Below are 21,843 nucleotides of genomic sequence, written 5' to 3' on the forward strand. Positions count from 1 at the left end.
TTTAAAAACCATTGACAAAAATTAGAAGTATTTTATTCAAAACTAAATCATTTCTTCCCAAGATAGTGTTGGAGTAAGTTCTCTCTTGAAAAAAAGACATTTTGGAGGATATCTTTTTACAAAACAACTTCAATTAAATTTTCAGTAGATGAATTAAGTTGAAAAATATGTCTTAAAGTTCAAAGATAGATACAAAAGTCAAATTACAAGAGTAAAGTTATAATATTTTGAAACATGGACTAAATAAATTAAATAAAAAACATGCGAAAATAATGAGGGCAGCGGAATTATTAGAGATCAGAAAAGGTATCATAATATCGTCGGGGACAGGAAAACACTGGGATGCTTCTTCGCAGCATTCACATTCAGAATGAAATATTATATAAAAATCTCAAGCTGATGCTGCTCTCTATCTCTTCCAAAGCACTTTACTTCAACAGACGGCTTTATGAAAAGATCAAAATAAAGGAGTTGGCTTAGACTCAAAGCAAACAAATCACAACCCCTTTAGGAAAAAGGACCCTACAACATCTCACATCCTTCATCCCAAAACCTTCTTTCCATTTCTTCAATTTTACAACATCAAAACGAATGCAACATAATAAACCCAACAACACATTCTACAAATCCCATTACGGAATGGCTGCAACTGCTCCTGTTGCCATTGGAACTCGAGGAACCATTGGTTCGCTCATAAAGAAGGAAATCGATTATTTTGCCAAGATTGAGCTTGAAACCTCCATCAGCTCACAGAGGTCTCAAGGACCTGAAATGGCTTCTTCTGGCTGTAGAAATTCACCACCCACCTTCTGGCAATCTATAATGTCATGGCGAAGGAAGAAGAAGCTAACCAGCAATCGCTTCATTACAAAAATGTGCTCGACTTTTGATGCTTCGAGAAGCAATCGCATGAATAAGATTTCTGGGTTGAGTTATACGATCCTTCAGAATGATTTCCATAGCTTGCACGTGTAGATGGTGATGGATGTTTCATAATTCTCAGAATATGTATCATGGGGTCAGGATCTGCAAGAGAAGCTAACAAGCAGCTTCTCTTAAATGTAAGTTGTTCGATGTTGTTGATGCTTTATATGGTTTGTGTTTCCAAATTCTATAAAGGAAACTTCCTAGGGTTTCCATTCAGATGATGGGCCACAGAGAAAGGGAACCATTTAGCTGTTTCAAGTTTCAATCATCAAGCAATCCAGTTTAGGAGAAAATATTCAATTGTATGGAAGTACTGTGGCTCTTCAGATGTTTCTCCTTGCAGGTACATGAGAGAGAGAAGGGAGAGGAAAAGAATTAGTGCAGAGATGTAATATAGTTGTGAAAAACATAAGAAATTATTCAATTTTGTGATCTTCATTACACTTTCCTGCCACCCCATACACCTCAGATTCAAGAATGAGCAAACATAATTGTAACTCACTCCAGGTACGGTAATAGCATCATCCGGTAGGAATGCCATGGATTTATTATGCGGCTCTACAAACGAAATATGGCACTACAAACAAACCAACAGTGAGGGATTTAGCACTACAAACAACCCAACAGTACAGGATCTCGAATATATTTATGTTAGTTTAGGAAAGTGCAATATATACCTAGGGGTATTGTATTGTATTTTCGTATTGTATTTTGAAACATTATCTCTAATAATATTATTTCTCCATTGGACACACGATCAATGATCCAAGTACATTTGCTTTCGTAACAAATCAAAAAAATTGAAGACATGCAAAAGAAACATAAGCATTTTATCAGGCAATTACTTCCTATCCAAATTCACTATGGCAGAGAGGGAATGTTGAATTATAACAAGAAAGATATGATTAAATCTGAAGACTCATAAAATCCAAAGTTAAGTTTCATCTTTATTGACATACAAAATTGCTTAAAACAATCTAGCTTCCATCAATACAGCAATTACTAACCTAACAGGAAGGTCAACGACTACATTTCAAGCACATTATCACCCTTCTTTAAGCAGGTCAAAGCCTACCAATCGTTAGAGAATTCGTTCAACTACAGCATTACAAATTTCAGCCAGCGGTAAAGCCAGAACATAAAAGACATTAGAATTTCAGCGTAGCCTCTCAGAAGGGTCACAAAAAGTGCTATTGTGATAACAGCTTCCTGACAAAACAAACAATTAACTGCATCGATGTAAAACATATGCAGAGAATAATTAGCTCAAGCCAAGAAAAAATGCCTCGTTCTCTAGTTTTTCCTCAACGTTCGCTTGGTATTGATAGTTGCACAGGATCCCAGAATTTCCTCACTGAGGTAATCCAGCTTCCATTTCACTCCACTTTTCAACATTATTTGAGAACCTCTCTTTGATTTGCCCAATAAGTTGCTTTGCCTCTTCGACCTTCGAAATACTAACTAGCCCATCAACAAGAGACTTCATTGTACCAAAATTTGGAACCCACCCCTTCTCCATGCTCTCCGAACAGATCTTCAAAGCTGTTTCATAATCTCCTCCTCGACAAAGGAAGTAAATCAAAGTGAAATAGCAATTACTGTCTGGTTTGCAACCGCTGTTGATCATTCTTTTAAAAAGGCTCTTAGCTTCATCTAGATTTCCTTCCTTAGAGAATCCATGAATCAATTCACAATATGTAACACAGTTTGGTTTCGTACCTCTTGATAACATTCCATCAAATAAAGCTTTTGCTTCTGCTGATTTCTTCAATTTGCAAAGACTCTGTATTCTTGCATTATATGTAGCAACTCCACGCCGCACGCCATATTTCTCCATCAATTTTAGGACCTTCTCAACATCCTCATACTTCTCTTCCATGTAGCACCCAGCAAGCCAATTCGCAAAAGAAGTTGCATTTGGTTTGACATTCTTCCTGTCCATCTCCGCCACAATCGAAGACACTGAGCTCGACGAACCCGACTCCGAAAACGCCTTAATCACTCTGTTATAAGTATCGATATCCGGTTCGATTCCATAAATCTTAGGGAACTCCATAAAAACCCGTTTCAGTTCCTTGTAATCCTTAGCTACATTACAAGCAAATAGCAATGAATTTAGCAATTTAACAGAGTGACGCACACCCAGTTCATCAATTTGCTTGAAAGTTCGAATAGCATGATCAAGCATATTAGCCTGGCCATAAAGAGCAATAACGTGGCAAGCAAAACGCTCGTTCTTCAAGTCGGGACGAGATTTCAATTCCTCGAGGAACCGGTGAATCCCATCGTAATGCTTGGATTTTGAAAGCTTGGAAATGGCAACAGAGAAAGCGATACGATCGAGATGAAATTCTGGAGTGAGAGCAGCGGCTCGGCAAATATCAATTATGCGCTCAGGATTCTCCTCCGTTTTCAGTAGGGAGAGTGCGGCCCTGGATTTTTGTTTTGCTGACAAAGGAGTAGAGGAATCGGGGGAAAGGATTGTCGAGAGAGAACGGTAGTGAAGATGATAGTTGATATAAGTCGAGTTCGAAGGGAAAGCAGAACGGAGGCGATAGAGAAGCGCCATAGCTCGAGAATGATCAGTAGGGAAAACTTGAGAAATGAGGTCTAGGGTTTTGCACAAAAGCTTGAAGACGAAGGCGGGGGCTAAGCCAATCTAGTGCAGATGCGAAACACGGAAGATTGGTGAAACCTTTAATCTGTGCCGTTGTTAAAATCTGAGATTCCAAAAGTATGATAAACGAACGGTATAGATCGAGAAAAAAAATGATCCGTTAAAGATCGGGATTTTGAACCCGACGTGAATCGAACACGCAACCTTCTGATCTGGAGTCAGACGCGCTACCATTGCGCCACGGATCCCACGGTGACATATAGATAGCAAAAACATTATATAATTCTTATATCTATAACACATGTCGATGAAGCTGCCAATTGACCTAGGAGCAAACGCTTCAAATTAGGGTGTACGAATGACCCAAATAGCAAATTTTGGTTTAACCCAACTTAAACCAAGCTGAATTAATGATATGTATTATATATTAGTAAAAGTAACTTTTTTTTATTATTATTATTAATTTAGTAAAAGTAAATCTAGGTCACACACAACAACCTCACTTTGCTACTTAACAAGTTCACGCTGCCTCACATCTCTCTGCATTACCATCTCCCTCTCGTCTCGGCTTCTCATCTCACGTCGTCATCGACGTTACCCTCTCCCTCTCATCTCACATCGTTGCCGACGTTACCTTCCCCCTCTTGTCTCGACTTCTCCTTCTTAATGTCTACTACTGTCATAGCTTCTCATTTCACCATCTCTATTGACGTTCTCTCAATATATGTCTCGGATTTCATGTTAGCGATTATTTATTCTAAGCTTTTTTTTCTTCATTTAAAATTTACTAGATCTATATTTTCGGTAGTTTTTGTGTGTTTTGAGTTTAAAAATTTGTAGATATGCTTATGTAATTGTTAGAAGTTGGGCACATTTCTTTACAACGCAATCTAATTACAATTGCCCTATAAATCATAAAAGGAACAGTAAAACACACGTCTTAAGATCAATCTTTAATGTCCATTTTCACACAAAGTAAACAAAAAAATCAATAATTTTTAACCTCACTACGATTAACCTAACTATTTCCACTTGAATATAAACAAACAATTAAATCTTTTTGTATTGTTAGATTAAGCCTCAGTACGTTATCATTAAAGAGAAGAAAATTAAAATTAAAAGATGAACCGTCCAACCCACTATATCCATTCGATTTCAAATTTGGTTTGTATTGTTTGGACAAGAGTTCCCATTTAATTTGTCTTCTTTCTAAATTCTGTAATTCTAATTCTTTATGATTTGTATTTAACAAATTTCATTTTCACTACACCATACTTTACTCAAATCACATATCAACAATCTATTTTCATTTACTAAATTTGTATTTGGATAATCACACTCGGGGTCGTTTTGTTTAAACTTATTTTTTTATAAAATGTTTAAAATACTCTTAAAAAAATAATTTGAGCGACTTTCATACATTCTAATTTTTTTCAAAATAACTTATTTGTTTTAGATTAAACACTTGAGAATGTAATCCAAACATATCATTAATTATCCAATTTATAGGTAATCAATATAGTTTTCATTTTAATGAGGTGAAATACAGTTTAAAAACAACTACTCAACCTAACTCAACTCATTAAAATGTATACTATTGTTTAAATATATAAATGTTTAAATTCTCATCCCCATCTCTTAACTAAAAAACCTATTTAAAAAAAAAATCCAAAAACATACTATTTGAATAATCAAAAGTCAAAACTTTACGATAAACTAGTCTAGTTTTGACTTCGTGTTATTACATACGGTAATTAGTATCCTCTGACAAGAAGTCAAGTAACCTAGGTTTTTCTTATACCATATTAGTTATTATTACTATACGGTCCTAAGAATGTTCATAGCCCACAAGTATAAAAAAAGAACATAACAATTGCTACATTGAATATAATTATCATATTAAAAACAATCATGAAAAAAAATCCATTTAAATTCAGATAATAATTCTCTAGTTTTTCATTTGATTGTTTCTGTCAGTAATATTTTCATTATAAATTTTGAAAATATGTTGGAATACTTTATTTTCTTATATGAAAATTGTTGTTCATTAATCAATTTATCCATACTAAGAGATTATGTTTAAACCTTTATTAAAAGGACGAAATTAAGATGGGGAGTATACTACCAAATTTGTATTAAGAAAAGAAAAAACTCCACAACGGACCAAATCAAAGTTTAAGCTTATCGAAATGATGTCACCAAATTATAATCTTACCCTTAATTTTAATATCTAAAGAAGGAAGATTCCAGCTTGGCACAAGGATTACCAAAAATAATAATAAAAATAACAATACACAAAGAAAAGCATTTTAAAATAAAAATAACAAAAACTTTTTTAAAAAATATATTAATCAAAATAATGTATAGTTTATTTTTTTAAAATAAATATTTGGATTAATTTTGCTATAATTTAAAAGTGCTTTGGTGATAAAATATGACATTTTATAAATTATGTGGAGGGAACGATTGATTACTCCATTTGTTCTTTTCCACAGCCTTCGTGAATTATGAATTGATTACTTTGGAAAGAGCGACCAAAATAAATAAAAAGGCCGAAGTCCAAAAAACCCAAAGAAAAATCGCTTTTCTCCTCTGTCTCCTCTCTCTCCTCGCCGGCGTTGCGGTGGCTATCTTGCCGGCGTTCGCTTGTTCCTCTCAATTCGTCAGATTCTCGGTTCTCTGATTCTACGGCGGAGAGGGAGGGCGATAGTGGGAAAGATTCTTTACTATTTAGGGAAGAATGGGGAGATTGCAGCTGAACTTGACGACGACCATGGAGATGGGAGTTACGGCGACCAGCTGGTGGAATGACATCAACGAATCTACTTTTTGGCAGGATCGGATTTTCTACTCTCTTTGTGCTGTATATGCGCTAGTCTCCGCCGTTGCTTTGGTCTCTCTCTTTTGCTTCCGTACCCCATCCATCTAAACTTATCTGCTATATGTGGTTATGGTTATGTATTTGATTGCTAATTGAGTAGATTGGTTGGTTTGGGTGCGTTTCCATTTCCTAGAATTGCTCCTTTTACTCATTGATGGGAGCCAATCGTTATGGTTTATTTAATGTGAATTTTGGGAAATGAAAATTTCATATTCCAACAAGTACAATTTGTGTTTCCCATTATTTAATTCATTTACTTTCCGGGCTTTGAATGCTTTACCCCAAGTTATCAGGGCTTCTTTAAGCTTTCGATGTCTAACTTTGCGTTCGCTTTAACAAGAATGGGGGAGCAAAGTAGAGCTTTAGAATAAAGATTTGTGTTAGATTTTGGGCATCTGGAACTTAGTTTGTGTACGTGCGTGCAGATTCAACTGATAAGGATCGAATTGAGAGTTCCGGAATATGGCTGGACAACACAGAAAGTTTTCCATCTCATGAATTTCATTGTCAATGGAGGTAATTTAAGAATATTGTTCGACTTTATTCTCGAAGGAGGCATTTTAAGGTTTTAATTGATGGTTTCAATTCTTCCTTCGTGATTCAGTACGTGCAATTGTGTTTGGGCTCCACAATCAAGTGTTTCTTTTGCAACCAAAGGTAAGTTTGCACGAGTAGTATTTGAACCTTCGATATTATTTGTGAAAATTTGCCTGGACAGTATCTGGATCTTTAATACTATTTGAGACTCGTCAATTGAAACTCTAGAGATTTGGACAATGAATTATCTGTATTCCAATGTGTTTGATGATGAAGTAAAGTAGCCCACTTATAAGTACCCAATACTCTAGATTTACAAGATATTTACAATCAGAATGTGGAGATTGTGATAACAGACTTTATGTTGCAACAGAAATGTATTTAAAATTTAATTTGACTGAATCCTAACCTTTCCTGGGCTCGAATCTAAGTTCTTAATTTTTTCTACAGTAGGGAAGAAGACATTTACCGCCACTATTTTATTTACTTATCACTAAGTTTTTTAACGAGATAAAAGATTGCACAGTAGCTCTATCAAAATATTGAAGTTGATGATAACCTATATAAGAGATTACACATCGTATCAGTGTCTTTTGTGAAAGATTTTCATTACAAATGTTCTACAATTTTGGAATTCGTGCAATTTTTATAGATCATCTTGAACTTTTCTCTATTGTTCAGCAACTTAAAGTTACCAGTTCTTTTAGCTACATTTCCAAATGGCATCTTAGTTTCTCTTTTCTCTTTCTTTTTCTTCTTTTATAGAATCTCTTAATATTTTAAAGATTTCAATAGTTCTATGGCCTCTGAAAGTCTTAAAAAGGTGTGATGAAGACTATATCTTGTATACTGAGGTATGTCAACTAATTCTGAATCAGGTTTTTCTATTGTTATTATTGGAACTTCCTGGGCTTCTTTTTTTCTCAACGTACACACTCCTGGTCCTCTTCTGGGCAGAGATATACCACCAGGCAAGTTTTGTGTATTGTCTTGCTGTCTATTTTCTTTTAAAATTTTCTTTATTGCAATCAAGGCTGTCTTCCCTTTTTAGTGCCTGAGCTGTCATTGATATTGCCATCATTTTGGGCACAATGAAGATTGCTGAGTTGTCCTCGATTGTTTTGATGCACAGGCAAGAAGTCTGCCAACAGATAAACTAAGAACAGTTTACATTTCAATCAACAGTGTGATATATCTCATACAGGTATTTTTAACACTGTTACTCTTGACTACCCTTGTTTGAAATCAATAAGTAGCCAATTCATACTTGAAAATCCTTGACTGAATTTTGAATATTATTTGGAAGGGTGAGGGAATTCCTTGTATTTAAATTCCCAAGGAGGGATTTTGTTGAATCAAATTTAATAACCTATGGACAGGTTTGCATTTGGATATACATCGGAGTGAATGACAACAGTGTGGTAGAATTCATCGGAAAAATTTTCATTGCAGGTTAGTCTGTCTCCAGCGATTCATTTCCTGTGTACAAGAGGTCAAGCTTTGTAGTTCAAGTCTAGAAGACGATCTTATTATTTTATCCTTTTCTAATAACCATTGCTTCCTTTGATTTTCTCAGTGGTATCGTTCATAGCTGCATTAGGCTTCTTGATATATGGTGGAAGGTGAGTATCTACATCGTGTCCGTTCAATTTATTATTGAATGCATCTAGATTTTGTATTATCTTTGATTACCCTTACTGACTACTTCTCTTGTATGAAAATCTTTAGATTGTTTTTCATGCTTAGACGTTTTCCAATTGAATCTAAAGGGAGAAGGAAGAAACTTCATGAGGTATGTGTCAATTGTTTATTAGTGCTCTATCATGATGTAACCACAAACGCCCTTTTCTTCCTATTGTATGAGGAAAATTGAGTTACTTATGAAGATTTCTCTCTTCCACATCTGCATGTAATATTTTAGCAACTGATGACGTAAGTCTTAAAATTTATAGTCAAATTATCTGGTCAAACTCCATTTACTTTTCCGTAGAAGCTGTCACCTGAGATACCACAATTACAAGGGGGCTGTAGGTTTAAAAGACATTGTTTGGTTTCTGCAACGTGTGCATATTTATTATTCCTACTTTAAACTTAAGTAGATCATATATATACATACATGATCCCCACATCTGAACCCGTTCCTCAGGCAGTGGGATTTGTAAATACATTAAAATTTTACCTCAATGAAGATGAGAAAAAAATCGATAAGTTTCTTATAAAAGAACATAGAAAAAGAAAAAGATTGATAAGGTAAGCTCCATCAATTGTTCGAAGTAGAATCGCTTGGAGTAGGATCAAGGTTGTTATCAGGCTTTTTAGCCGTTACTTATGGGTTTTCATGTATATTGTGGATCCGCCTAAATCGTGCTGTGCTTTTAATACCTTTTTCTTAAAAAAATGATTGCAGGTTGGATCTGTAACTGCCATATGCTTTACTTGCTTCCTCATTCGATGCTTTGTGGTATAGTTCAACCTCTTCCTTTTTAAGCATAGGGTGGCAGACTTTATAAATAAAATGAAATTTTCAGTTGAAGAAACAACTTTTCTGACGCTACATGAGATTCACAAGATGTTCTTTTTTTTCCCAACTGTTGAGTGCAGGTTGCTTTATCCGCTTTTGACGCAGATGCATCACTTGATGTTTTAGATCACCCTCTTCTGAATTTCATCTACTACTTGGTACTTTGCTTTACTATGCTTGTTCATGTTTCGTATCTGATTTTGATATATTCCGCATACTTTGGGTTGATATTAACAAATTTTGTTAAACTTACAGTTGGTCGAAATTCTTCCTTCAGCATTAGTTCTTTACATATTACGCAAATTGCCTCCTAAGAGAATATCAGCTCAGTACCACCCCATTCGCTAGTCAATGTGCATTACATTCTGTACACTTCTTCACCTCCTTGGGGTTGGTTTTTTCAATTATCTGGAGTAGTGGATTCTTACCTAACTGGAAGAAAAAAGTACGTAAATGTGGCATTCTGCTGTGGCATGTAATGCCAAAGATAGTCCCAGCTGTTTGCTGCTAGCTGAGAGCAATTATGAAACTCTTCTTTCGGTGTTGTCTGATTTGTGAACAACTCATTCTGTTTGGTCTAATTGTGCAAAGATAGATTCTGTAAGATGAAGTATTGTGTGTTTTGATGAGTATCACAGTGTTGAGGACTCGAAGAACTGCTTGTAATTTATTTTTGCTTATCGATGCTATTGTTTGTGATTTTGGTTAGTATTTGTATACAAGTGATGAGGTAGATTGATTTGCGTTTCTTCTGAATTTCTACTCGGGCAAGGTTGACAATGGCAGAGAATTCCTGATTAACAAAGGTATAAACAGGTTGTTGTGGGCTTGTGGCAAAATTAATCTCTGCTTCCTCCAGATTTGGCAAAGTGTTAAAAATTATGTCACTAACCAAACTTGCAAAAGTCAAAAAAGGAAAAAAGCTCAATCCATTAAGTGTCAAAGGGTACAGAGTATTTTTGACATCAAATGCTGTTGGTATATTGAACACACTTTAAATATTTTATTCTTAAATTATCTACTATTGCAATTTTCTAAAATAATTTAGTTTAGATTTTGGATTTCAAATATATTTGAAAGTGGTCTTAAAAGTGAACTTAAAGTTGTAAGAGATCATTTAGTTTACTCTATCCGAAAAATTACCTTTTTGATTTTTGAATTTTCAAGAATAGAAATATACATTTTCAGTCTGAGTTTATGAGAATAGATCCATTCGGTCTAAGTTTTAAAAAGATAATTTTTAAAGCATATTCATTAAAAATTGAAGATGAAAAAGATAATTTTTCCAATAAAATTATTTGATAAATGTAAAAGGTAAAGAAAAGGAATAAGATTAGTTTAAGATAAAGTTAATGAATAAGATTAATCTACTCATCAAATACAAAAGAGATTAACTTACTCGAATATAAAAGGTATGAGACATTGTAAAGATGAGTTAACGATTAAAAGTTGGAATTTATATCATTAGTCAAACAATTTGTGGGATTAAAAAGTTTATATTGTAATTGTAACAAAATTTTGAATTTCTTTCAGAATTTAAATCGGTTAATTATGATATGTTTTTGTTAGGAAAAAATTGACATTTTAAAAGAAAAGAAAAACAATACAATACAACACAACGTTGGTATTCGATCTGTACTATGGACATGACTGTCCAGATCGACATCGTGCAACCCACAAGAGGCATTCAATTGTACCAAATCTGTGATGCAAAAAATAAATTTGAATGTTTTAAGAATGATCAAATATCAAATATAACATATAACATATCCACTTTTAATAAATATTTGAATCACTCATTTGTTTATTAATATTCACATTTCTTTTTCTTTAAATGAGTGATTCATGAAATAAGAAGACTAGAATGGCACTTTTAACATTTGATTAACCCAATAATTATTATTGTGACTATTTGCGGATAATTATAATAGGTAATAATTTTTAGAATAATTATTAAGTATGTAACAATATTTTTAAAAAATTGTAAATATAGTAAAGTCTATGATAGACTTCTATTGTTGATAGATTCTTATGATTTATCAGTGATAGAACAACATTTGCTACATGGTAGTGATAAACTCTTATCATTGATAGATTTTAACATATTATACTATATTTGCAATTTTTTTAAAATATTGTTATATACTTAATTATTTTAAATATAATTGTTACATTTGCAACTATCCCAAAATAGTATCTTTAAACAGTTTATTTTTCTTAGTTTTAAATTTTGAAGTATATATATATATATATGAGAAAATAAATAATAAACAACATTAAAGTATAGGGGTAAAATTGTAATTTAAAGAAAAAAAGTTATATCGTCGTATTTATAACAAACGCTATGTCTCTCTCCCTCGCATTTTGAATTCAAACACAAAAACTCAGCAACTTCGTTCTCTTTCTCCTTCAAAATTCAAATCAAAGTTGAAGAGAAACAGCCATGGAAGTAGAAGAAGAATTACCTTCTCCTTCTCCTTCACCTTTCAAACCTCCTCCCTCTTCCATTTTCAAAGACATCTCAAACTTCAAAACCCCCAAACGCCAATCCCGCATTTCCACTCTTCAATCTCCATGTCAACCTTTCTTTACTGCTTCTAAGAGAACTCCTCTCGTTTCTTCCACACTTCGTCGTCCACGCCCTTCTCTCGCTCCTTCCTCCTCTGCTGCTCGGTCCAAGGCCTCTCGCAAACTCAAAGCTTTTGAACTTGAGCAATCGCAATCCTCTCGCAAGGTTCAGGTGAAGAAGGAACAATCTCTGAAATCTTTAGCTAATTCTCTCACGGTTTGGCTTAATTTCTTGTTTGAGAATCCGAGATCTTGCGGCTGCGATTGGCCTGTGGGTGGCGATGGATGTTGCACGGGATCGCGGGGGAATCGAAAGAGGGATTTCAATAGTTGTCCTACCGTGGGAGTTGATATGGGGTGGCGATGTCCGAAGAGGCAGAGAGACTTGTCGTGGAGATTTCCAAGTGACAATGTCGCTGAAAACGAAGTTGAGTTTTCGAATTCGAGGTATGTGAAGTTGAGGGAGTCGTTGAAAGATGTGTGCAGCTTTGATGATTTGACGCAACGAATGCGGGTTTACTTGAGCTCGAATAATTGTAAGGATACTCTGGACATCATGGCTCAAGTGGCTAAGGTTCGGCTTCAATTATATCATTTTTCCATTATATTTCCCCTTTTCTTTGGCTTGGTTACTACAAATAGCGATTAGAATTTAGAGCAACGTTCTCACCATTTTAGCTCGATTAACTTCGATCCAAATTTAGAAATATATTCGTACCGTATTATGTTGAGTAAATGGAGGCTTGCTTAGTTGCAACCTTCAGTTGTAATAGATTAGTCCAAATTCTTGCCACAAATGAGGTGATATTGCAATCACAATGAAGATGTAGTTTGCACTGTTAATAAACTTGAACCTTATGTTGATTTTTAATGCTTGAACAAGATAATTAGATTATATCTCTTTTACGCTATCAACAAAACATGGGTTCTTCTAAAAATTTCGGAATTTCCAATATTCTGCTGTCTCTCAGAATATTGATGACGGAAGGTTAAAAATGAAGGCCCATTGTCCCATCATAACTGATGTTAGACTGAAGGAGAGCGCCACGAGGATCCTTATGGCTTATAATCCAGTTTGGCTTCACATTGGATTATACGTCATATTTGGTGGTGATTCTTTGCTGTCTACTGAAGAAGTGAACTCTGAACAAGATAATGCATTTCTGAAAATGGTCCTCGGGAAGCAGTTTTTTTCTCATTCTGGTCTGGCGAAGGCATATTCTTATAACCGGATGGTTGAGGGTTTATATAGACCGGGATATTATGAAGCCATGGGTAATATTATTCTGAAAAGGTTTTTATTGCTAGTTCTTATTCTTGATAAAGCCAAGTGCCAGAGCAGCCTTCCGCTGGATTATGGTATCGATGGCGTGGATGGGGGTTCTCCTTTGCTGTTCCTTGTGCAATCTGTCATCAAATCAAGTCGTCAAATGATTAATGGTAATTAACAATTGCTCCACCCATTTTTTCCCATAATTCTATTGGTTTGGAAGTGGAGTATAAGTTTTGTTTTTCTCTTGGTGCAATTAGATTTCCTATCATCAGATGTAATGCATGGAGAAGGTAATCTGCTAGCACATTTGGTGATTATGGGGTATAAAGTATCTTACGCTCAGGTAGTTGTTCTATACTTCATGACTTGATGAGCATTTTAACCTGAATACTTATCCCTCGGACCTAAAACATCAAGAGCTGTTGTAGTTGACTGCAACTAATTGAATAATGCTTACCCTTGTTGGGTGACTTGGTGTAAATTTTTTATGTCCCTGCAGTGTCCCATTTCTGAATACGACTTCAAAATTACCGATTTATTCGTAGACATCCAAGACGGTGTCCGACTGTGCAGAGCCATTCAACTTTTGCTTAATGACTATTCCATTCTGACGGTAGTGCCATTTTTCATTCATGAAAATACAGCTCTTAGTAACAGTCACTTTTTCTCCCTTTTTCTTAATTTTGCTCTAATTCTGCTTTCAGAAAATTGTAGTTCCATCAGATAATCATAAGAAGAACTTGGCAAACTGTGCCAAGGCTGTGCAGTATCTTAAGCAGGCTGGTGTAGCATTATGTGATGAGGATGGAATGATAATTGTGGAAGATGATATTGCTAACGGAGAGAAGGAAATGGTCCTTTCTTTGCTCTCTAACATGTTTGTTCATCTTCAGGTATTTTAATTTCTAGCTTTTCCATGATAATCACTCAACTTGTTTGTGTAATGTGTAATTGATTGTCAATGAGTTGATTGTTCTTTTAGCTCTCATGTCCGAAAATCATGACTTATTTTCTTTCACATACAAAATGCAGTTGCCTCTCATAGTCAACAAAAACCTTCTAGTTGAAGAAGTCTGCAAAATTCGTGGGGTGGTCAGTATTATAGTTCTTTGTTAGACTTTTAAAGGCGTCTTCAGTCTCAATACAGACGTTGTTTACTTTGTTATTATTTAACGTCCGATTCTATTATGTTTTCTTTATTAGATTCTTTTTTCAGAAAAATGAATTATATTCACACCTTCTCACTCTTTTCCATCCATCAGGAAAAATCTGAAATTGACAAATCCACACCCTTGGAAGTTATTTTGAATTGGATCCAGGTATTGCTTTCAGTCTCATCCTCTTTCGTTAATCATTAAATTACAACTACAATAAGCATTATCATGGTGCATTTATTCCCCTTAATGCAAACTGAAGCCATGTTCTACTGTTTTGCGGAGAAGTATGTAATTATTTTCCTCATTTACCCAGATCAACTCTTGGAATTTATAAGCATTTTTCCATACTATTCATTCCAATTTTCAAGATAACTTTCATGTGTACGTCTCGTGAAAGGTATTTAGCAATTAGTAAAGTTGTGAAAGCAGATACATAGGGCGTATTAACCAATACGAGAATAATTTCACTGCTATAAATAATTTCAATTCTGCTGACTAGGGTGATAAAGATTTAGTACAGGGGAAAGCAATTTGCAAAGACTTTCATTTTGTTTTTTTTCATTGCTCACTTATTCAAACTTCAAATACGTGAATTTATGAAGACGTTCTATTTACGAGGTTGTTATTGGATTGAGGAAACCTTCTCCTCTATGGTTGTTTTCAACCTGTTTCAATTTCACAAAGATTTAGTGTATGGGAAAGTATCGACTCTTTCTCATTGCAAGGAGTTGATCGAACTAGTTCTTATCCTGGACTGCTTTATTAACCATTTCAAATTGTTAAATTCTCGCAATTCAGAAACCTATACGTCCTGATTAAACATGGAAAATCTATTGCTTCAGGTGGTCTGCGAGAACTATGATATAAAAATTAGCAGCTTTTCTTCTTTGGTCGATGGAAAAGCAATATGGTGCCTACTTGATTACTACTTCCGCAAAGATCTTCACTGTTCTATCTCTTCAAAGGTTGTGCCATTCATCTAGTTACAACATTCTACTTGATTTCTAATTAGATAGGTGTCGAACTCGTTCCATTATTTTATGGATTGCTTTGTTTGTGCCTTACCTTAATTTATTCATCTGGATGCAGGATCCTCAGAAAACGAATGGTGAAGAATCGATCATGTCTGTTACTCATTGTTCAGACGCAGCTCACAATTTCATATTACTGCAAAAATTGGCATCACTGTTGGGAGATTTTCCTGAGGTTAGTATTTTTACAAATGTATTCAGCTTTTTTTTTTAAGGTGAATCTCACTAAGGTACGATATAGTCTAGGACTTAAGCTCTTGGATCAAAAACAGTGTTTTGTGAAGCATGAGACAATGGAAAACTAAATAGAAGGGGCTTTTTTTAAGAGATTGTTTATAGATATAGGCATTCTAAGCAACGTCCTATTAGATGTTTCTATATTCGTGATGGATAAAACGATGCTGGAAATGAACAAATGCCTTGAGATTCTGATACATGGGACTCATATATGTGCGCATTTGTAAATTAAAAGTTGAGATATAACGCGGTGTTTTGTTGTGTGATGTAGTCGAAACAATCAGTTGTTACGGCTTGAGAGTTATTAGTTTGATACAAATTGGCAGTTTTCTCGTATTATTCAATTGTGTCCATCTGTCATACAAGTATCATAAGGAACAAGTATTTATTACTATATTTCTTGTAACAGATTCTGAAAATTAGTGATATACTCGAGTATGGTGGTGCATGTAGTGACCGCAGTGTAATAATTTTGTTGACTTTCCTCGCATCAGAATTGATTGTGAAGAAAAGCGTGGTAATGTTTCCACATGCTCACGTTGTAATTGGATTCCTTCTTGTTCGTTCCATGTTTCATAATTTGAAACACATTGGTTCCTTTTTACAGGATCAACTGAATTTCCATAAACTATTGGACTGCGATTGTCAAAGCCCAAATAAAATACATTTCTGTTCCAGGCAGTATGTTTTGAATTCAGTGGCCGTGCCGAATATTGAAGGATTTGATGTGCAGAATACTGGAGGTTGCCTCTTTTACTCTGATTTCATGTTTACGAAGTGAATATTTTGCTTCTTTTTATGACATAGACATACATGCACTTGACTTGGTACATGTTGCATAATTCATTTACATGTTTTTTAATTTGATCCATTCTTGCTCTTTAAGGAAGGATACGATTAGCATGAAATCAGTGCTTTTGAGCATACTCTTTTTCGCCTTAAAATTTTGGTGTTTCCTTCAGAAACAGATGGTGCCGAAAAGTTCAAGACTATTCGGGCATGGTGGCAGGATATGGTTGAACAGAACAAGAAATCCTTTTCAAAGCCAGACGCCTCTTCATTATTCCTTCCATCAGGAAAGCAGAGGAACCAGAAGCAAAGAGGTAATTGGGATGTTACCTATTTGTTACTTGATTGTAATTCAGTTAATCGTATACTTTTTGTTAGTCAATCCATTGTCTTCTTCGTTGACTGATGGATTCTTAATCTTTAAATGTTCGTTGATTTCAGAAAATTTGAACTGGTCTGATATCATTATGTATTTTTTTTCTTTTCCTTAACTCTTTTGTTTCAATAAACAGTGATGCTTTTGCTTCTATTGGAACTAGGACCGTGCGCGACTGTTTTAAACAGTTCCCTGAACATAGGATGCTAATTATCCTTTCTCCTCATTTTTTATTTATTTATTACGAGGTTTAATCTTATTTCTTCATTGAAATTCAGCATTTCATTTATTTGGTTCTTATATTTTAATATTCATTTTCGCTTTATACTTTAAATACTAATTGTGGTCCTAACTGTTAAATACATGCTAGATACACATTACAAAAAACTCAAATGAATACGATGTGACACAATTGTTCAGTTAATTATTACAAGTCTGAGTGTAAAAAAGAACCTTCTGAAAGTTTTTAGAACGAGAATGCAACAAGAAGGAAAGTCGTGATTGACTTGACATAAGAATTGGACTTTTATTTTTGTTTTTGTGGTCACTGGAATTCTTCTGTTAAATTTTGCAGAAGATGCTGCTAGAATTATTCAATCATATTACAGGAGGTTGGTTGAACGTCGCAAGTTTATTAATTTGATGAATCAGATTTCCTTCTTACAAAGATTTATCAAAGCATGGTTAAATAGGAGGCGAAAATTGGCTTGTACAGAACCAGATGCTCCTCGTTCACTTTCATGTGGTATGGTATTTTGTATTTGGTTAGATTGTTTCTAAATATGTAGTTAAGATGGTCGAATATTTTAAAATTCACCATCATCAAATCTACTGTTGTATTGATGATACAGAAAGACCGAAACAGCTTGAAATTGTTGGGAGATATAGCACACTCACAGTAGACAGACGTGACCTCTTGACTTTACGAAGGTCCGCAATATGTATTCAACGAGCAATGAGGAATTGGATGATTAGAAAAAACCAAGTTAGCAGAGAAGTAGCATCTTCGGACAGACATGGCCGTGCAGTAACTCATCTAAACATAGCTTCAATCGCAGATGAAGAAATTGGCATTATTGATCAAATAAAAGAAACACCTGAACTTCAAGTAGTTGCTGAGGAGTGTCCTATATTGAACAAGGTTGTAGTGGAAAGTGAAGTATTCTGTAATGAAAACCTTGCTGCCATTCAAATTCAAAGCTATTTTCGTGGTGGGTTGTTGAGAAGGAAGTTTCTAAGTCTAAGGATGGCGACAATAGTAATTCAGAAAAATATCCGTATGTTAAGATGTCGGAAAGAATATACATATAACAAGAATGTTGTGACATTTGCCATTGTAATTCAATCTTCAATTCGTGGATGGATTGCCAGGAGAGAAGGTCATAGGCAGAGGCGTCTTATTATTCTAGTTCAAGTAAGTTTTTTATAGCAACGTCTGATATGACTATCTTGACATGATATACTTGATCCATTTATTTCAATTCTTGAACGTTCTATTTATGTTTTAAAATGTGTTTCTTTTTTCCTATGCAAATATGAAATGTTTAACATATATAAATGATGTGCATTGTTTGATTGATATAGAATTTTTGGCGTCGTTGGCTGGCACGGAAAGAATTTTTGCAGCAGAGAGAATCCGTCATAAAGATCCAGACTGCTATGCGATGCAAGATTGCTCGTATGGCATTTCATAGGCAGAGACATGCAGCTATAGAAATTCAAAGACTCTTAAGAGGACAAATTACTCGAATGAAGCTCTTAGGTATTGTGTCTAGTCTACACGTTCAATGATAGCATTGTATTGTTTTAATTCCATTTCTCACTCCACTTTATTGTTTAGGCGCCGCTTCTGAACTTCGTTCAACGTTTCACAGTGGCAATTTCTCCAGATGCAGCTGCAAGATGTTTGAGTTGAAGTTAGTTTTAGGTTCAATTCTAAAACTGCAACGGTGGTGGAAGGGAGTTTTATTGCTTAGATCAAGATCAAGGTCCATAATCGTCATCCAGTCTCATATCAGAGGATGGATATCTAGGCGAAGGGCTGCTACAGAGAGACAACAGATTGTTTTGATCCAAGTAAGTGTCTAGTTCTTTATTGTTTAACGTTTTATCAGTTATATGCAGTCAAAAGAGTTCACACGACAGTGGAGAAGTGTAGAAGTTGCTAGATCAGTCTTCACTCCTAGCATTGTGATGACTTGTCTATTTATTTAATCTATCGGACTCTTAGTAGATATTGTAGTGTATGCTCTTTGAAAAACCATATGCTAGGAGCTTCAAATTTCACTCAAACGATCTTCTACTCAATGAGCTGAAGCCTGAAGGGATGAAGGATTTGGAATGTGAAGAACAAAAGTCGGTAAATCAATGGAAAGAATGAGGGGTTACTTGCAGTATGAGGCTGCCGCTGAGGCAAAGTGCTGAATCAATGATAATTATTAATATATAAAAAGACATAAACACACACACACACTAGGTCATCATCTTGATTTTAACTTTCATGTTGCTCTCTCAATAATGACAATGACAAAAGTGTGATTGGAATAGCTATTTAGCGGAAAAACTGTCAAGACTCTGAAACCCAAGATCTACATAAAAGATCACTCCAATTTTGAAATGATGTGTACCTCTTTCTAAATTTTATCTTTCCTGGAATTTGATAGTCACACTGGAAAGGTTACTTAGCAAGGAAAAGATCAAGAGGGCAGTTAGGAGACCTGTGCTTAAGAGTGCAAAATTCTGCTGCAAATGTGGATGATGGCAAGCGTATTATAAACAGATTAGTTGTAGCACTTTCAGAATTGCTAAGCATGAGAAGTGTTAGAGGCATTCTTCATACTTGTGCAACTTTAGGTATGTAATATGTCGATGATAATTTGTATCCCATACGCATGTTGCGGCTGTCCTTGCTTATGTGAAATACAGTTAATCTAGTTTATATTTCTGCTTTACGCATTTGTATGGCCCGTGAACTACAGAATTTATATTCAAGGTGTTAAAAGCAAGGACTACCAATGAGTTAAATTTGGCAGTTCATGGATGAAGTATGAAATTCTATAGTGAGCAGGCTATTTAAGAAAACAATTGCACCAAATTAAGATCTCCTAGCAATTTTCACTTACTTTTTCCTGAATATGCCTTATCATTTATCATTTGACTGAAAATAAATATTTGGTGTACAAATCTGCTTTTGTAGATATGGCGACAGGACATTCTCAAAAATGCTGCGAAACCCTTGTTGGTGCTGGAGCTATTAGCACTTTGCTGAAGCTCATTCGGTCAGTCAGCCGAAGCATACCTGATCAGGAAGTCCTGAAGCACGCGCTCTCTACTTTAAGAAATTTATCACGTTATCCCCATCTTATTGAAGTGCTAATTGATACCCATGGATCCGTAGAAATTCTTCTCTGGGAGCTCCTAAGGTTTGTCAAGATAATTTTTTAAATTAGAACATCGTGATAAGAATAATTTAGTTTTTTTCATTATAACTAAGTGTTATCTGTCAACAACTTGTATTCAGGAATAAGGAGGATGGCTTCTTTATCGCCTCTGAAGTTCTGAAGATGATCTGCAGAAATGAAAAAGGCATTGAAGCAGTGCGCAAGTCAAGTGGCCATTTAAAGCGACTCAACAGCCTTGCGGAGGAACTTACGAGAAAGGCATACAACGAGAAGAGGTAAGACTCTAGCTCAAGGAATTTGACTCAACCGCGTACTCATTGCTATTCCTTTCTTTTTTGTTCTTCTTTTTATCCGTGTGCTGAATATTTCAATCCCACTATTCTTATTGTAGGACTGCTAGGGGTCTTGATGGGAGAGAGAACATAGAGAGACGATTGAAAGAAGCTGTTGAACTTCTGAAGTTGACAACTTAACAAACGGTAACGGTCACCATTAAATTTGTGTGCTAAACCTAACTACTAACATTCACATATTTGTTGTGTGGGAAATGATTTTTGAGTTTTAAACCTTAACATGGAGAGTAAGAGATGTATATTCAAATCATAGTGTACAGATTAACAAGAACATACTTGGTGTGCATAATTTATGCACAATCCAGAACTCCTTGACAGTTGTTCTGTAACCTTGTTACTGATTTGTTTGTCTTTGAGATATTTAGTAGTGAATTGGTAGTGGTGATGTGATTGGTTGCATGTGTGGCCACAATTATGAGAAGTCACATGTTGTAGCTTTTTTTGTTTAGGGAGATACCCACCGCAAATTTTGATTGAATAGTCGATTGGCTTATGGGACTCCAAAATATCAGACTTCGATTTTGATGCTGCAGCTAGTTGGTGCCTTCTGAAGTCCAAAAGGGCATTGATTCTTGTTAAAGTTATCAGTTTCAATAAAATATAGAGGCAAGTTGTGGCGTTTTATAGATCTTTTAGAAAAATATTGTTCCAAATCTTTTCAGCAAAAGTAGTGAAATTTGCCAATATATTTAAGTATTGATTAGATTACAAATTTAACCTCTTTTTACCTCTGAGCTGGAACGTTGGACTTTTGTTATTAATTGTATTCAGTATCTAACTTTTAAATGGAAGTACGTTTAAATATAACATAATAAATTAAAATGTTGACAAAACATAAGATTTATAAACATTAATAAAAGTTGTTGATATGAAATCTATTAATATATAATAGTAAATTTATTAGACCATTTCAAAATAACATTTGTTTGATATAAACATATTTCAATTTACCATCGGTATGAAATGTCAATTTAAACTTCATTTAATAATTAATATTTAATTTGGTATCACCAACATAAACTTAACTTAATGTAGTTGACATGACATTTTATCGTACAGATGGAAAGTCCAATCCTTCGTCCCAAAGTGGTACTTAAGAAGTCGAAATCTAATTAATCTTAGATCTATTACAAATTGATGTCGTTGGCAAAATCTAAAATTTTGCTATATTTTAT

General features: G+C 34.7%; 4 protein-coding genes, 1 long non-coding RNA gene and 1 other non-coding gene across 8 annotated transcripts; 3 read left to right on the plus strand and 3 right to left on the minus strand.

The window, feature by feature from the left end:
• Nucleotides 1–265: 265 nt before the first annotated feature.
• LOC103485402 (pentatricopeptide repeat-containing protein At1g61870, mitochondrial) lies at nt 266–3,595 on the minus strand. The gene is made up of 2 exons (XM_008442976.3): nt 1,935–3,595; nt 266–1,504 (listed from the first exon to the last, which is right to left on the minus strand). Exon 1 carries the CDS (start codon nt 3,494–3,496, stop codon nt 2,279–2,281), a length of 1,218 nt encoding a protein of 405 aa, XP_008441198.2. The 5' UTR covers nt 3,497–3,595; the 3' UTR covers nt 266–1,504; nt 1,935–2,278.
• On the plus strand, nt 640–975 carry LOC103485409 (uncharacterized). Its single transcript, XM_017043404.2, has one exon. It carries the CDS (start codon nt 640–642, stop codon nt 973–975), a length of 336 nt encoding a protein of 111 aa, XP_016898893.2.
• Nucleotides 3,596–3,720: 125 nt separating the features above from the next.
• Nucleotides 3,721–3,792, minus strand: TRNAW-CCA (transfer RNA tryptophan (anticodon CCA)). The gene has a single exon. It is a non-coding gene; the product is annotated as a tRNA-Trp (tRNA).
• Nucleotides 3,793–6,018: 2,226 nt separating this feature from the next.
• On the plus strand, nt 6,019–10,191 carry LOC103485394 (tobamovirus multiplication protein 1). The gene is made up of 11 exons (XM_008442963.3): nt 6,019–6,437; nt 6,851–6,941; nt 7,030–7,082; nt 7,841–7,933; nt 8,095–8,166; nt 8,342–8,414; nt 8,539–8,584; nt 8,691–8,754; nt 9,370–9,423; nt 9,564–9,641; nt 9,739–10,191. The coding sequence occupies exons 1-11, from the start codon at nt 6,285–6,287 to the stop codon at nt 9,829–9,831; spliced, it is 870 nt and encodes a 289-aa protein (XP_008441185.1). The 5' UTR covers nt 6,019–6,284; the 3' UTR covers nt 9,832–10,191.
• Nucleotides 10,192–11,864: 1,673 nt separating this feature from the next.
• LOC103489140 (uncharacterized) lies at nt 11,865–21,380 on the plus strand. Of its 3 annotated transcripts, XM_051080046.1 has the most exons (21): nt 11,865–12,625; nt 13,023–13,491; nt 13,582–13,667; nt 13,824–13,937; nt 14,029–14,217; nt 14,357–14,416; nt 14,587–14,643; nt 15,324–15,446; nt 15,571–15,687; nt 16,159–16,266; nt 16,357–16,492; nt 16,712–16,852; nt 17,489–17,659; nt 17,766–18,328; nt 18,499–18,676; nt 18,755–18,990; nt 19,578–19,767; nt 20,111–20,336; nt 20,435–20,590; nt 20,707–20,794; nt 21,118–21,380. In XM_051080046.1, the coding sequence occupies exons 1-20, from the start codon at nt 11,927–11,929 to the stop codon at nt 20,786–20,788; spliced, it is 4,101 nt and encodes a 1,366-aa protein (XP_050936003.1). In that variant the 5' UTR covers nt 11,865–11,926; the 3' UTR covers nt 20,789–20,794; nt 21,118–21,380. The 3 variants fall into 3 exon arrangements, with proteins under 3 accessions (XP_050936003.1, XP_016901318.2, XP_050936004.1); XM_017045829.2 differs by having other exon boundaries at nt 20,707–21,380; XM_051080047.1 differs by lacking the exons at nt 19,578–19,767; nt 20,435–20,590; nt 20,707–20,794; nt 21,118–21,380 and having other exon boundaries at nt 20,111–20,241.
• On the minus strand, nt 20,017–20,573 carry LOC127144295 (uncharacterized). Its single transcript, XR_007815928.1, has 2 exons — nt 20,425–20,573; nt 20,017–20,331 (listed from the first exon to the last, which is right to left on the minus strand). It is a non-coding gene; the product is annotated as an uncharacterized LOC127144295 (long non-coding RNA).
• Nucleotides 21,381–21,843: the final 463 nt, after the last annotated feature.

The sequence above is a fragment of the Cucumis melo genome, chromosome 12 (genome assembly GCF_025177605.1).
Source record: "Cucumis melo cultivar AY chromosome 12, USDA_Cmelo_AY_1.0, whole genome shotgun sequence".
NCBI lineage: Eukaryota > Viridiplantae > Streptophyta > Magnoliopsida > Cucurbitales > Cucurbitaceae > Cucumis > Cucumis melo.

Bases quoted from the DNA above. Each gene is read 5' to 3' on its own strand.
- LOC103485394 (XM_008442963.3), top strand. From the start codon at position 6,285: ATGGGGAGATTGCAGCTGAACTTGACGACGACCATGGAGATGGGAGTT. The intron at 8,415-8,538 runs GTTAGTCTGTCT...TGATTTTCTCAG, and splicing joins CGGAAAAATTTTCATTGCAG to TGGTATCGTTCATAGCTGCA. The intron at 8,585-8,690 runs GTGAGTATCTAC...GAAAATCTTTAG, and splicing joins TTCTTGATATATGGTGGAAG to ATTGTTTTTCATGCTTAGAC.
- LOC103489140 (XM_017045829.2), top strand. From the start codon at position 11,927: ATGGAAGTAGAAGAAGAATTACCTTCTCCTTCTCCTTCACCTTTCAAA. The intron at 13,938-14,028 runs GTAGTGCCATTT...TTCTGCTTTCAG, and splicing joins ATGACTATTCCATTCTGACG to AAAATTGTAGTTCCATCAGA. The intron at 20,337-20,434 runs GTTTGTCAAGAT...ACTTGTATTCAG, and splicing joins CTTCTCTGGGAGCTCCTAAG to GAATAAGGAGGATGGCTTCT.
- LOC103485402 (XM_008442976.3), bottom strand. From the start codon at position 3,496: ATGGCGCTTCTCTATCGCCTCCGTTCTGCTTTCCCTTCGAACTCGACT.
- LOC103485409 (XM_017043404.2), top strand. From the start codon at position 640: ATGGCTGCAACTGCTCCTGTTGCCATTGGAACTCGAGGAACCATTGGT.